Source organism: Lichtheimia ornata, assembly GCF_029851405.1.
Source record: "Lichtheimia ornata isolate CBS 291.66 chromosome Unknown scaffold00014, whole genome shotgun sequence".
In the NCBI taxonomy this organism is placed as follows: Eukaryota; Fungi; Mucoromycota; class Mucoromycetes; order Mucorales; family Lichtheimiaceae; genus Lichtheimia; species Lichtheimia ornata.
In genome coordinates, this window is record NW_026695334.1 from 87,115 (window position 1) to 102,038 (window position 14,924).

The 14,924-nt window shown below is 44.4% G+C and overlaps 5 protein-coding genes across 5 annotated transcripts; 1 reads left to right on the forward strand and 4 right to left on the reverse strand.

Annotated features, from left to right (window-relative positions):
• Window positions 1-242: 242 nt before the first annotated feature.
• Window positions 243-1,385, reverse strand: O0I10_003998 (uncharacterized protein; the record flags this gene model as incomplete). Its single annotated transcript, XM_058484064.1, has 4 exons — window positions 243-436; window positions 518-710; window positions 778-872; window positions 944-1,385. 4 exons carry the CDS (start codon window positions 1,383-1,385, stop codon window positions 243-245), a joined length of 924 nt encoding a protein of 307 aa, XP_058345052.1.
• A 565-nt stretch (window positions 1,386-1,950) lies between these two features.
• On the reverse strand, window positions 1,951-3,907 carry O0I10_003999 (uncharacterized protein; the record flags this gene model as incomplete). The annotated part of the gene is made up of 7 exons (XM_058484065.1): window positions 1,951-2,664; window positions 2,753-2,834; window positions 2,920-3,187; window positions 3,275-3,437; window positions 3,532-3,548; window positions 3,617-3,784; window positions 3,853-3,907. 7 exons carry the CDS (start codon window positions 3,905-3,907, stop codon window positions 1,951-1,953), a joined length of 1,467 nt encoding a protein of 488 aa, XP_058345053.1.
• Window positions 3,908-4,237: 330 nt separating this feature from the next.
• Window positions 4,238-7,553, reverse strand: O0I10_004000 (uncharacterized protein; the record flags this gene model as incomplete). The annotated part of the gene is made up of 6 exons (XM_058484066.1): window positions 4,238-4,374; window positions 4,438-6,253; window positions 6,307-6,414; window positions 6,509-6,631; window positions 6,700-6,801; window positions 6,864-7,553. 6 exons carry the CDS (start codon window positions 7,551-7,553, stop codon window positions 4,238-4,240), a joined length of 2,976 nt encoding a protein of 991 aa, XP_058345054.1.
• Window positions 7,554-8,257: 704 nt separating this feature from the next.
• Window positions 8,258-11,193, forward strand: O0I10_004001 (uncharacterized protein; the record flags this gene model as incomplete). The annotated part of the gene is made up of 4 exons (XM_058484067.1): window positions 8,258-8,354; window positions 8,419-9,771; window positions 9,844-10,059; window positions 10,142-11,193. 4 exons carry the CDS (start codon window positions 8,258-8,260, stop codon window positions 11,191-11,193), a joined length of 2,718 nt encoding a protein of 905 aa, XP_058345055.1.
• A 361-nt stretch (window positions 11,194-11,554) lies between these two features.
• Window positions 11,555-13,452, reverse strand: O0I10_004002 (uncharacterized protein; the record flags this gene model as incomplete). Its single annotated transcript, XM_058484068.1, has 7 exons — window positions 11,555-12,165; window positions 12,219-12,737; window positions 12,806-12,944; window positions 13,004-13,085; window positions 13,142-13,261; window positions 13,321-13,337; window positions 13,399-13,452. The coding sequence occupies 7 exons, from the start codon at window positions 13,450-13,452 to the stop codon at window positions 11,555-11,557; spliced, it is 1,542 nt and encodes a 513-aa protein (XP_058345056.1).
• Between the last annotated feature and the right edge of the window lie 1,472 nt (window positions 13,453-14,924).

Below are 14,924 nucleotides of genomic sequence, written 5' to 3' on the forward strand. Positions count from 1 at the left end.
CACGCATAAAACAACTAGCCCATGTAGTGCTACCTTACAGCGTATTTCCCCTTTTTCCCACTAAGAAGCATAAACATTTTCAAGATGACTTTATCTATTTCAGCTGTATCATCCCATGCAATGATAACGTGGATTTATCCGTTTAACGTATACACGATTCAAGTTACGATTATATTTTGACATCAAATAAGTTATACATAGTACAGATAAATGGGTGATGGTGGTGATGGTGGCGAGTAGAATCATTGTGATTTCCTTGATTCGTCAGATGAAGATGGTAATGAAGATGGTGATGATGATGAAGATGGTAGTGATGATGGAGGAGGTATAGAAATCTCTTTGAGTGTGGTGAGCATCATGTCTCGGACATTGTTGGCAAGGGCATCCACTGATTCGGAGTCTTCTTGTACATTGGTGGTGTCGACGGGAGGCAACACTAGAGAGAGGAAGAATCGGATCATATCATGGTTGAGTAACACAACAATATAAGCTATAATCAGCGCACACACACTCTTACCTTTGATCCTAACATTGCCTGGTTGAAAACGTTTAGCTGCTGAATCGTATAAATGGTTGTAGTTGGCAATCACAATAGGGACAACGGGCACACGTGCTTGGACAGCCATGTAGAATGCACCCTTTTTGAATGGTAAAAGATCAAGCTTTGATGCGTGGCCACGGGTACCTTCAGGGAACAGAAATACGCTGGTCTATATTTGTTGTTGTTGTGAGCGAGCGACTCGCTTCATGTACCTGATATCCATGTATCCCAATTACCTTTTTCTTGTGGATGTTTTCAGCTGCATGACGCGCTTCTTTGATAGCATTGTTGCGGTTCTTTCGATCCAAAAAGATGGCACGACTCAAAGTCACTAAAATGCAAGGATTAGCTCTATCCATTGGAATGTATGTATGATTTTGATCCAACAAGAAAGAGACTTACTGTACCATCCAAGGAAAGGGTAATATTTGATGGACTTTTTGGCCACCACAGCAGTTGCCTTGGGGAACACGCTTGCCATGAACAAGACATCCATACTCGTTTGGTGATTGCATACGTAGACACTGGGTCGTTCAGGGCGGATGTGTTCCTTGCCTTCAATGGTCGCTGACATACCAGTGAAAAAGCCTGCAATGTGATAATAAAGACGTGCCACCGACCAATTGATGAGATGTGCTTTGCCGACCAAGGGTAAAGTGAGTGAAGCCAATACGCCATATAACGCAATAGCTGCCATGCACACCAACGATGCCGTTGTACGATAATAGAATCCTCCTCGTTTCCGGTAAAGAGCCGAGAGAACCGTAGGCATAACCGCCCAAACTGCCCAATGCACTCGTCGAGTCAATGCTGTGCCTGAAACAAGAAAAGAACACGGTGGCATCAGTAAGGCGTTGTTGTCCCAATCAGCATTCGCTCCATGGCGTCGTCAAAAGCTTACTACGTTCACGCATGGTCAGGTTCAATGAATGGGGAAAAAGAAAGGAATAAAGAAGCGAGAAGAAAAGCGATCAAGTTTATGTAACGCCCAACCACCAGCTTTTGGGATTTCACATGTCAGTGGAATTATGTGCGGAGACGCACACACACACACACACTCACAAACCCACTTTATATGATGATGATGCTGACAATGCCACATGTGCTCACCCCAAAAAGTAAACGACGTTACAATTCTACCACTTTGGATTACATTGTTGTAAAATAGTCATTGTCTGAACTATTCTTCAAGTAAAAAAAAAGTAGATACAAAAGAAGATGCCAAAGATTAAAAGAATGTGCGAGTATAAATGTGTGTGTGTGTGTGTGTGTGTAATTGCGTTGTTGGATGCGTGATGGTGTTGTATGTGCGACAAGAAAGGAAAAAGGGAAATAAAAGATGAAGAACATTGAAACCAAATAATACAGAAAGAACGCGTTGCATGGATGTTTTTGTTTGAGAATGTGATCTATGGCTTGATCCTGTCGTCAGGCAACTCGGCCATTTCGGTTCCCCCGTCAACGTGGTTACCACCACCTATATACGCTGATGATGGCATACGACTACTACTTGTTGCAGACCGTTGTTGTTGATGACGATGACGACGTTTAAACCATCGAGGCACTCTACTTTTTGGTGGAACCTGTACAATCGTAGTAGGCGGTGGTGGTGAGGTGGTTGCTGGTGTTGTTGTTACTACTGGATTCAAGCAAGATGATTGTTGTTGTTGTTGTGGAAACGTAAGGGAGGGAGATGATGCTGCATGAAATAGTCGACCATGTCCATTCTTTTCATCGTGTGCTGAGGGCCATGATTTAGTATGATGGATCACTTGTAAATCGTCATCAACATCGTCGTCGTCATGGTGTTGCCGATTTGGGTCGAGACCTATAATATCATGCTCCTGATCGACATGGTCATGATCACCACCACTGTGGCCGTTCTCCTGGTCCTCGTGGTCAGGGTTATGAGATGGATCAGGCTTAGAGCTAAGAAGGTATACGCCATATACGAGGACGCCAATACCAATAAAAACAAGGGCAATGGCCCAACCAGGGTAATTGCCAATCTCGTCAAGATAAATGATTGTGTTCACCAACCCAAGGGCTGTATAAGTGCCATAGAATACAGGGACAACCACCACGGATGAATACAGCTTAAGAGCAGTGTTGAGACAATAGACCTATAAATGGCGTTAATCATGGGACGATCTCCTTATTTCCAGTAAAGAAAACTGGACATTAACCTGCCTGCAGAATTGCTGTAGTCACCAAAGCAAGCAAAATGAAGCGACTTGTGTTGTCCGTAAACTGATTGACTTGAGAGTTGACAGAAAGTGTGAATAATTTGACACTATAAAGAAGGAACGAATGAATGATTAGTGGGTGGATGTTGGCATGTTGATGATTATGATGAAGGGGCGAGAAGTTGCACTTACCCACTCTTGGCAAGCAACAAGGTTTCACTAGCCAACATGCCACCATCAAGACTGAACATGAGGCCCACCACCCTTAGCATCTTTTTTGGTTTCATGTTGAAAAAGAGCTGGCTGTTTCTCTTTCTGGAGTCATCATTGAGGAGCCATCGGGACCAAATAGCGAACACGAGACCCGAGAGTGTCAAAATGTTGAGAGCGCTAAAGTAAATGATAAAGATGGGCCTTGTAAACAACTGCTTGAGGTTCTCCAATGATATAGTGTCTTCAGCTATGTAATGGTGGAATAATCAGAATACTGCGGTTAATGCGGGTGAATCATCATTATGCATGTCGGTATTTGTTTCCGATCACTTACGGTCATCACCATTATACATGCCACCAAAGACAACAATCCAAATGACAGATGCGACAACAACACATGTCCCGAGGACATCCTTTCGAGTGATTTTGGTGCCCACCAGGATTTTGGCAAACAAAAAATTGTAGATGAGCGCAACACTTCCTAAAGGAGCAACCCACTACATACAACCGGTAACTTTTTTTTTAGTATCACGGTTACACATACACAGGGTTTCCTTGCCAATGGCATGAAATATGTTCTTTTTCGTTTACCTGTGTCCTGAGATAATCTATGATGATGAAAGAAAAAAGATTAGTTTTGTTTATCAACACACATACAAAGAGCCTAGGATCGTACTAAGAGCAATCGTGCTGCCGATGAGCTGACTAGCAATATAGGTGTATAAACCAATGTGCCACAGTGGTCTGCCACAGTCGGATCGTTGTTCACTCGCTGACTTTTGAGCTTCTTTAACGTGATCCAGCTTCAAGAGGTTCAACCCAAGAGCATCCAAGAATGAAGCGCCTATGGGTGTATTTAGTATTTAGTATCGTTGCGATGGGTAGGACATATGCAGGTGATTGCAGCGTTACCTAATGAGACGAAAATGCCGATGACGAAGTTAATGACAGAATCGTCGCCAGCCATTAAGAGGTGCAGGAAGAATACAGCGAAAAGAACAAGAGGAAAAGAGGGAGATATGTAAAAGGAAACAAGAGGCTCGCAACAAAAAGGGAAGAAAATGAAAAAAGGGGGGTAGGGAATAAGATGGACAATGTATGTGTGTGTGCGTGTGCGTGTATATATATATGTAGACTCTCTCGCCAGTGATAGAGTGCATTGCATAATGTCATGTACCCGCTTTCTCATTCACTTTTTCCCTTACTTTTGTCGTATAGATGTATAATAAAATCCTTTCTGTTATTATTATTATGGTTGGTATAGTTTGTAACGCTAGTAGTATGTTGAAGGGTGTTATCAAGTAGTAGTAGGATAGTAGTGTTGGGTGTTTATCCTTGCTGCTGTCGTTGTCGGCGATATGGGTTGATCTTGTGATGGGGTCTGCAGAGTAAGCTCGTCACCCTCTTCATCTTCATCATCCAGGACAAGAGGACCTAATAACAACAACAATTGAGTATGCAATGCATTATTTAGGGGAACAAGGGGATGTAGTTTACCATCTTTATTACGCTCCAGATCCACCATAGCAGCTGGTGCGCCATCCACATAGCTGACACTGTTGCGGTTGGTTCTCCCAGATTCCTCACGTAGCTTCAAGGTTGGCTTCCTCATCATTTTTTTGGGGGCTGGTGACAACTCCGTGACAACAGGTATCGTTGAAGATGATGTTGTTGTTGTTGTAATAGCACCATCAATGGTACGTGGTGCTGCTTCACCATTTTCATCGGTCCAAAAGACATAGTTGAATTCACTCAAAAAGAGGTTGAAAATCATGGCAGGGATGCCAAGGGTGGGTGAGAATACAATGCTGACATTTCGTGTGGTCATCTTGTTGATATCAGAATGTTGCACCACACATAGCAAGTGAGCAATCAACGCCCGCAACAATGTATAGTTGGCAAGTGGTAATTCGGATACAAGGCGTCCTAGCTCATTCACTCGATCCTTGCGATCCAATAAATCAATCACATGCAAGAAATCGGGATAGCGTTCTCGTGTCAATACATTGGATGGCAGCTCTCTTAACCATAGCTTGAGTAATCCAGCAATGGCATGCACGTCGTATTCTTCTTCACTTGCAAGTAAATCGATATCACCTCGCTGGTTGAATTCATATTGAAGCGTCTTCATGACTTTGCTGCTTCCACTCAATCGATACAAGCCTTCTTCTGTAGCTGCATTCTTTGCATCGAGGTATTGGATACATCGATACACCACCGATGGTAACTCATATCCTTCAGCTGCACGAGACACACGCACAGCCTCTTCTAGGGGAACACCAAAGACTTGATTGGGCCCACCCGATGCATCACCTTGTGGCGTTCCTTTGGCGTTTGTTGTATTGCTGTTATAGCTCCGTTGTTGCTGTTGGATCGTTTGACGATCGGCTTCACTTGATGCTCTTGACAACAAGCCGCGTAATCCCGTAGGTGCAATACTGGTACGAGAACCTGTTGTTGTTGTTGATGATGGGGTGATAGCCTCTGCTTGTAATGATGATGATGATGATTGAAGGGGATGATGATGTTGATGGTGGTTCGGTGGATTATCATTGGTGGTGGTGGTCGTCTTTTTTCGACCCCAAAAGGTCATCCGGTTTGTTTTTGTTTTCTTCTTGTCGCTTGAATCTTCTTGCCAATCTTCTGATATCCTCCCATTGTTGTTGTTGCTACCCAAGCTGGGAGAAGGTGCCCTTGGGGGTGTTCCCAATGGGTCTGATCCCGTGCCAAAATTGATCATGGAACTACGGTGTGCGAGTTGTGGCGTTGTTGGTTGGATGTTGCTATGTGGGTGAATTGGTAATGAAGGGTGGTCAAGGCTGCAACGTCCATAGTCGGCTGCTGCTGTCATTGTATGTTGTTGTTGTTGTTGTTGTTGTAAAGTTGGGTCCACAACACCACCACCATCGGCCATTGTCGTCAATGATGGTGGGTTACTCAGGGCAACACCTACTACATCCATGGATGATGATGACTCCTTGTTGTTCTCGGGTGATGTATCACTTTTGGAAGATTTGCGTGCCTTGTCCTTTTTGGATCGTTGTTTTGATGATGTTGAGTCGTCATCGTAGCGAACGTTTCTAACAATGGCATCCACCCATTCATCACGTTCTTGGTCCGATTCAGCACAAAGAATATGACGTGAAACACTGGATGAGCCAGGTCTTTTTTGTTCCACAAGAAGAAATGCATGTCGATATGAGCTGTCGTCATTGCCATCTGCTTGGGATGCTGGGTTGGTGGTTACACTGGATTGCTGACGTCCAATTTGTGCATTGGTAAGCCGAATGGTGCCCAGATGGTTGCCTTCTTTCTATAGTCTCAGGTCAATATAGATGTTCATTTAGCTCGGAGCGATAAATGTACCGATTCAAAATAGTCAATCATGTCACCATTCATAACAAAGTAGCGTGTCTTCCATCCACCAAAATTCTTGCCTCGTTTTGTGAGGTATCCTTCCTTGTGTCCCGATCTCTACAAATGGTGTAAAAAAAGAACAGTGCCCGAATTTAGTCTATTGATGCTTTGCTAATGTATCACTCATTAAAACTTTGTTTTCGGCGCTTACATGACGCTTCTTATTATAAGAAGGGCGTTGCTTTACGACATTGCTGCTAAGGAACTCGCAAAGATCGGTGACATCCTCCCATGGAAGTATTAACGTTTGCTGCAAATAATGCTCTAGCGCCATCTACGTGTACATTAAATTTAATGTCAATATCTGGGTGATGTAGTACACATCTATGCTAGTACACTTGCCTTACGTTGATCAACCTTGCTCGGAGCATTGGTAGTGAAAAGAGCTTTTTCAGGCAATTTACTTATCTTGCTGGCCACGGCAGGACTTGATTGTGCCTTGAGCTATTGTAGAAATAAAAAAAGTCAATACGACAAGGCATCATCGACATGTTATATGTACATACTTTTGCATCAAGATCCAAAAAGTCTGAATAAAACTTCTCAACCCGCCAAAGTTCATGGAAAGCAAGATCAGCTGTTCTTTGTCGACCCACAGCGATTGTGAACGAAATAACTTCTTTGCCACGGCTATTCGTTTTGAGATTGGAGCCCACAACTTTGACGGTAATGTCGCCGAGACCAAGCATGTCACCATCATGTTCAAAGCCCTGTTGTCGGTCTGTCATTTCCATTGTTCGTTGTGGATCCCGACGTTCCTGCTCAAGCAAATTGACACGTGAACGAGTTGTTGATGATGATGATGTAAACTCCATGGCAACATTGGTGGTGGATCCAGGGGGAGAAATAGGTGGAGATCGTATTGAAGATGGCTCATCGGATATAGCTCTTCGAAAGGGTGATCGAGGTGGAGGTACTGGACTTGACACACCATCGGGTGATAAGGATTGATCACTTTCCATGTCATCGACTACAACTACAGACGCTGGTTTGCTGCGTGGTTCCTTCTCGAATGCATTGAGCTTATTAACAAGTCCATCCCTCTCTATCGCCAATCGTGTGTTGTCTTTTTGCAAATTGTGAATCATGACACGCTGCTTCTCGACGATTCTCCATAGTTGCTCATTCTGCGATCGCAAGTGTGCCAGCTCTTCTGCAGGTGTAGCAGGACTTTTGAGTTGTTGAGGATGTACCATCACGTGATAATGGTTGTAATTAAAAAGAGTGGAAAGGGGGTTTCAAACGAATGGGTGGTGATGGTGGATTGAGTAAAGTAAAAGAAAGAGGGGGAGGAGAGAGAGAATAAAAGGACGACACAACGACATCAAGAAGAACAAGTGGTACAACCAGCAACCGAACATTTACGTTACACAATTGGCATACCAATGGACAAATGTAACACATGAAGATACCTTCTCTTGTCCGATATACCGAGGTAGTTAGTGAGAAGGCTTGTCGCAGTTATTCACGAGATGCCGGATCTTTGGTTACATGGTACATCCTTCTTGTTCAATCGATGATGTATTACGTGCTACTAGGTGTCACCACATCCATGCATTTAATGACACAAGCCCACCTGTCATCATCATTATTAATAACCAAGCCGAGGACGTGAAATGACAACCGTATCCATGGCACTTGACTCAGCATGATTACTATAATCCAAAAGTGATGTCGTTGTTATGCATGTGAGAGATCCAAAGATAGCAGCCGGTGGTCTATGCAGACGACTCCATTGGTATGAGCATCAACCAGAAGTGTTGTCATCATATGACCTGCATCTTGCATCACCAAAAGAGAGAAGAAATCCCAACAAAACAAGAAGCTCTCTTTATCCGTTTCTCCACTCATGCACGTTGACCTCCCAACTCCTCCTCCTTCTTACCCAGCTACTACAACTATGCTTGATACCACCAATACACCACCACCACCACCACTCTCTCTCAATACAATGACAACAACAACAGGTCCTCCACCTTCAATTAGCACTTCATGTGGTAAGGCATGCGTTTATTCATTCGAGAGACTATCTATCTCATTGCTTATTTTGACATGAAACAGAGTCGCCACGTCGACCTGAAATGACCACCACACCCACCAAGCGCCATTCGTCTTCGGGTGGTATTCCGACATCGCCTGAAGAACGCCCTCCTCTTCCTCGTCGTAATCGTTCACGGTCATTGCACTTGCCAGGGTTCCGAGAAGACTTGGAGGCCTTTCTAGTGCCTGCACTACCATCGCTTCCTCGCAAGCTTGTTGCACACCATCATTTGGAGCCATCACCACCCGCTCCACAGTATCCACATTCACGTTTTCTTAATCGATGTCCACCATGTATCGGCAACGTGAAAAGGATCATCCCAACACAGCATCATAGTGCACCAAGGGCAGTAGCAGCTGCAAGTGATTTAAGATTAGCAACGGCATCGTACAGCATTCGGATGTGGGATAGCATGACAGGCGATTTGCTCGATACCTTGACACCTAATCCAACCACGCACCAAGAGATGACTGACAAAGTGACATGTTTGGCATTTGCACCTACTCGTATACCCCATCAAGATGGCTGGTTCCTTTGGGCAGGCCTTGAGGATGGCCATTTGACTGTTATTGATACCCACCATCATCACGACAACAACAAGGGCAACAACAATATGACAGGATTACATGCCCACAAAACAGCCATACGCTTAATACTTCGTGTTCACAATACCGAGATTTGGACGATTGATGATTCCGGCGCCTTACGACGATGGCCAGCACCCCATCACAACAACAATAACACCGATTGCACCTTGGATGGCATTACACATGATGGCTATAATCACAGAGTCACGCCACAAGCACTTGCAGCTGTCGTTGTGGATGATGATGCCAATGATTGTTATCATCTTGTCATGACCAGTGGGAAGACACTCGACGTTTATCGCTTCGTTCCTTGGCATTCTTCTCAAGGTCGTACCCATGTCCGGATGCCATGTGCTGTCAAAACAATGCCAAGAGGATTTGGTCTTATCACTCAAATGGTCCTTTTGTCACACTATAAAAACAACCAACCCCATATTGCTTGTGCACATGATACCGGCATCATTAGCATTTGGTGTACACGCACATGGGAACTCGTCCAACAAGTCGTCGTATCCTCGTACAGCATCGCTGCCATGGCATTATCCAATGACCGTTTCCTTTGGGCGGGTTACAAGACTGGCATGATATACGTCTATGATATCTCCGATCCAAATGCATGGGCTGTGGTGAAAGCTTGGGAAGCGCATCAAGCACCTGTCATCAAGTTACTTCCAAATGAGAACATGCTTGGTATTTGTTATAAGCCTTGCATAGAACAAGTCATCAGCGTCGATGCACATGCCAATGTCAAAGTATGGGATGGTCGTTTAGAAGCGTATCAAAAAGGTAACACGATAATAATGATGATGATGAAAAGCAAACATGGTGGTTATTAAATGCATCTTCTTTTGCTTTTAGAACGACAAGTACAAGAACAACGAGAGCGTTTTACCGATTATCGTTCTACAAGGATTATGGTGTGTTCATGGAACATCGATGCGTGTAGTCCAGAGAATCTCAATGGCGAAGATGATGCATTGTTACGCAAATGGCTCGAGAGCATGGACGATCCAGACTTGATAGTGATTGGACTACAAGAAATTGTTGACCTGGAATCGAAGCGACAAACAGCGAGTACGTGTACATTACATATAATCCCGTTTTACCTCTTTATGTATTGTTGTCTTACATACATTCCTTTTATGTCATGTTACAGAATCGATGCTCTTTAATCGGAAAAAGCGAGATGCATGGGACGTCGATCCAGCTCTTTTGGAGGCTGCCATTCCACAATACAAGGCATGGACCGATTATCTTACCTCTGTGGTTCAAAGCAATTTCAAGATGCCTTATACATTGATCAAGAGTGAACATCTCGTGGGTCTCTTTAGCTTGATCTTTGTAAAACAAGACCAGGAAAAACGGGTGAATCATACAACATCGGCTGTCGTCAAGACCGGTCTCAAGGTGATGCGTAAATCGATCCATGGCAACAAGGGCGCGGTGGCTATTCGCCTCACACTCGATGATGCATCACTTTGCTTTGTCAACTGCCACCTTGCTGCTGGTCAATCACGTGCAGATCATCGCAATGCGGATGCCGAAGAAATCTTAAAGTCGGCAAGGTTTGACCCCTTGGTGAAATACATGGATGACAGCACCATCCTCGACCACGATCACGTGTTTTTCAGTGGCGATCTCAACTATCGAGTGGATAAATGGACACGTGACAACGTGATTGAATGGCTCACAATGGATGATAAAAGCATGGCTTACAAGGAATTGTTGGATGTCGATCAATTGGTACAACAACGTCGAAGGAATCCTTTACTCAAATTGGCCATGTTCGATGAGGCACCTATCACCTTCAATCCTACCTACAAGTACAACGTCGGCAAAGACACGTATGACTCTTCGGAAAAAAAACGAGTGCCGGCATGGTGTGATCGAATTCTTTTTTACAATGTACCCCAGCCCATGTTTTATCAACGACATGAAGTCAAAGCATCCGATCATCGACCCATCAGAGCCGGGTTTGAATTACTCGTCAAATCCATTCGCCAAGAGGATAAACAAAAGGTCGAACATGAAGTTGAAGCTAAATGGAACAAGACCGTTGCAGAGATCATCCAAGACCACAAAGCACGCTATGTCGCTGATTTTGGCCAATGTACAGTAGATCAAGCACGAGAGCGGTTGATCAAAGTGGATTGGGATGTTGAACGTGCAGTCTGTGAACTTGTTGGTGTGCAGGCACATCAGAAATAGTTTCCATATTTTTGTATGTATATATAATAAAATGGCATTCGAATCTATTAGAGAACATTCATAAGGATGATGAGTCTTGCTAATGCATTAGGAGAGAGCTACGTATCAAGAAAAGCATCAAGAATCCAGTATCATTAGTCATGGCATCAAGGAAATTTTTGCTATTGTCATAATGGAATGTATCAATGTACACTATCCAGCTGCTTTTTTTCTCTTGGGGGAAAAAGGAACTTGATTCTAAAAGAAGAAGAATAAAAAGAACTGAAAAAAAGAGGAAACAAAAGAAAGGTGTGGGTGGATGGATGGATGGGGGGGGGATAGATTATCAAGAGAGGAGGAAGGATATCTGGGTTCGATTTAATTAAGACAAGAGATCATCGAATGGCGAAGAGGTCTTTTGTTGTTGGCTATTGCCACCCATGTTGTTGTTGTTGTTGTTGTTGGAGGGTGTGGCAGGTGCGAGCGTGTTGGAATTTGCCCAAGCGTTCCATCCAGCATTAACACTCGAGTTCTTCATGGCATTCATTGATGGACCAACAGCTGGTTTTGCAGGGCCAGTTGTCTTGCCAAGTGAATCCAACGACACAAAGGACGAAGCTTGAGACCAGATACCACCTGGCAATTCAGCTTGAGGTTTCGTAGTAGTAGGCTGAGCATTAGCAGATGCTGGTGAAGCAAGGCCTTGAACCGAACCAGGTCGGCTGCTACCCGTTGTGGAAGGCGACAATGGACGTGCCTGATTCATATTGAGTGAGGGAGCAGCTGGTTGTACAAGAGGTGCTTGCGACATAGGTGCTGCTGCAGGAGTGGTTGTAGTAGAATTGGGTGTCGAAGGCGATGAGAATGCATCGTTGCCAAGGAGATCAAAGAGATCATTGGTGGATTTAACAGTTGGCTTGTTGGGCGTAGCTGTTGTTGTAGCAGCAGCAGAAACGGGAGGTGCTGATTGAAAATCGTCAAAGTCGTCCAACACTAATACAAGTAATTAACAAGATTGTAATCGACACATGCATGTATACACGTACCATTTCCAGTACTACCACTAGCAGCAGGTGCACCTGAAGCAAAATCTCCCCAATCATCATCCTGAGTGGCCTTCGAACCAGATGGTGCATCATCGAAATCAAACAAATTGGCTTCCTTCTTTGCAGGTGCCTTGGATTCTTGCTTGGATACGGGTGAAGAACGAGATGGCGAGCTGCTAATGTTGGAAGGTTCATCATCGAAATCATCGTATTTGCTGCTCTCAAAGCGATTGGGACGTTCATCTTCATCATAGTATCCACTGCCACTGCCACTGCCACCACCGATACCAGTGATGCTGCTAAAACCAAGACTTCCAGAGCTGAGACCGTCACTGCCGAATCCACCGTATCGGGATCCTCCACCACCAATTCCACCACCAGACATCATTCCCATGCCACCAATGGAATCGGAACCAACGCCTTGGTACTTGTTGCGATTTTGTCTCGCCTTTTTGCGTTCAGAGCGAATCTTATCGGTGTCATTCAACAATTCGACAATCTCTTTGGCACGGTTACGGACTATGATGGGGGGCGTGCATGTCATTGAATATCTCAATGCATCATAAATGATAAACCTTTCCACTTACTGTTAATGCCTTGGTCCTTGCCCTTTTCATCAATATAATGGAAGTTTCTCATGATCTTGATCATGGAGATGTGGGATCTGGCATCATCAATAACACGCTCGGAGCCATTCTTGACAAGATATTCAAGTAGCACTAATGCCTATATATCGATAGGATAAGCCAAGACTCTTCTTATGCCCATCATCCATGACAACCCACCTTGTAGATTTGACGCCATTGTCTAGCCTCCTTTTCAGTGAATCGTTTGTAGAGCGTGGGCATGATCTCGTTAAAGTATTGGCTATATACAGTGATTAGAAACCATGTCGTACATGTAACAACCGGGGGATACGTTACTAGTTGTAAGTGCCTTGTGCGATTTCTTGCATGAGAGTACTGGAAGCTCCCCAGGCTTCATTGTTGGTCGCCTCGTGGACCTTGGCTTCCATCTCTGTGTAATTGAGGACGACATTTTTGCTAAGAGGGTCATCATCAGTTGCCGGTGCGTGTGTGCTGGGTGTCAGTTATCGGCTTACACTTTGTTTATGACGTCCTGCAAGAATAGTTCCGAGCGTTAAGCAGACATTAGGCAATGAGATAAAAGAGAGACGTACCTTGACCTCCCACATGTCAGGGATTTGGAGATTAAGCTGCGAGAACGAGTTCATGGCGTGTTAGAGAGGTGCTGCTACAGCTGCTGCTACAGTTGCCCAAGAAACGGAAAGGATAAAACTCCCATTCTCGTTGCGCTCTCCGACCACTGTAAATTATCGTGCGCTGTTGATGATGATGCCATTGCTGACACATACCCGATATGCATCCCCCCTCCTCCTCCCATCACCTCCGCCCCAACATCCTTGTTTGTCATGACAGCCTATCTACCTAGGCAACGAGTAATGGTCGCCTGGATACCATTCTCTTCCCTACTGTCTCCTCAACCACGTCATCTACACTATGATAATAGCTCAATGACCACGTGGTGGCAATAAAGATATTCCTTGTACCATGTGCAGCGTGCTTGAGGTATGCTGTCCATAGCTGTATCAGATTTCTTCGGTCTTCGGCTGCATATGAAATGTGGTCGCCAATCACACAAGGTGTTATTTGGTCATGCTTTCTTCTATAGAGTGCTTTGCGTTTGGAAATACAAAGGGCGGGGGATATGATACAATTTTTGACATCCACAATACACGTTCAGGCAGCTAAAGAAAAGCTTTGCGTTCTTGAGGTCCAGCAGTATAAAAGCCGTTATACGTATCAATCCTATGCCGGAGCTGCAATGGTGGGGAACATTCACGCTTTGTGTACTATGCTTATGGATAATCAAGATACCAACGACTTCTCTTTTGAAATGAATCACATACACAGCCATCCTCAAACAACGTCTTATATGTGGAACTTGAGCACAGCAAAGTACCATTGTTGGATGACCTTCCTATTTATGCGTGCACAATCAATCACACCAAGGCTCTCTATAGATGCTCCCCTTCATTTATCAGCTCATCACCATTCTCAACATACTCTTTACTTATAGGTTTCTAGGATGGTAGTGTGACGATGCTAATGGGAGATGACGTTTACATAAGAGGATGTTGGCATACACGAGATGACGGGGCTCGTTGAGTGATAAACCTTGGTTGCGGATATGGAAACATTACATTCGGTGTCCTCTTGCGAGATAAGCGTGATACCTTGTGTTGTCATCTTGTACTTGGTGATGATAATCCATAGCCATCGCCTCTCCTCCGCCGTGATGTTTGACATTTGTACATATCATCATACCAATGCATTCGTTTTCTCTCCCCCTCCCCAGCCCACACTCATTTTCCTCCAATGTAGTAAAGTCAATGACAAGGGCCATGTATGGCATCACTGTAATATAAACAGGATTATGGAAGCTAACAAGAAGCCGTGCCTAATCAACCTCCTCATATAAAGTGGCGTGCATGTTTGTGTGCCCTTCTCCCATTTCAAGTTACATAGCTTTCTTACGATCCCGGTGATCCTGTTTCTTCCGTGTTTAAAGGGTGGGTGATTACATAAGGTGTCCACAACAGGATGTCAAAGCATCATTTGATGTTGCACACAATCGAGAGCACACGTATCGATCCGATTCCGATATTCCTGCGTACTCGTTTCT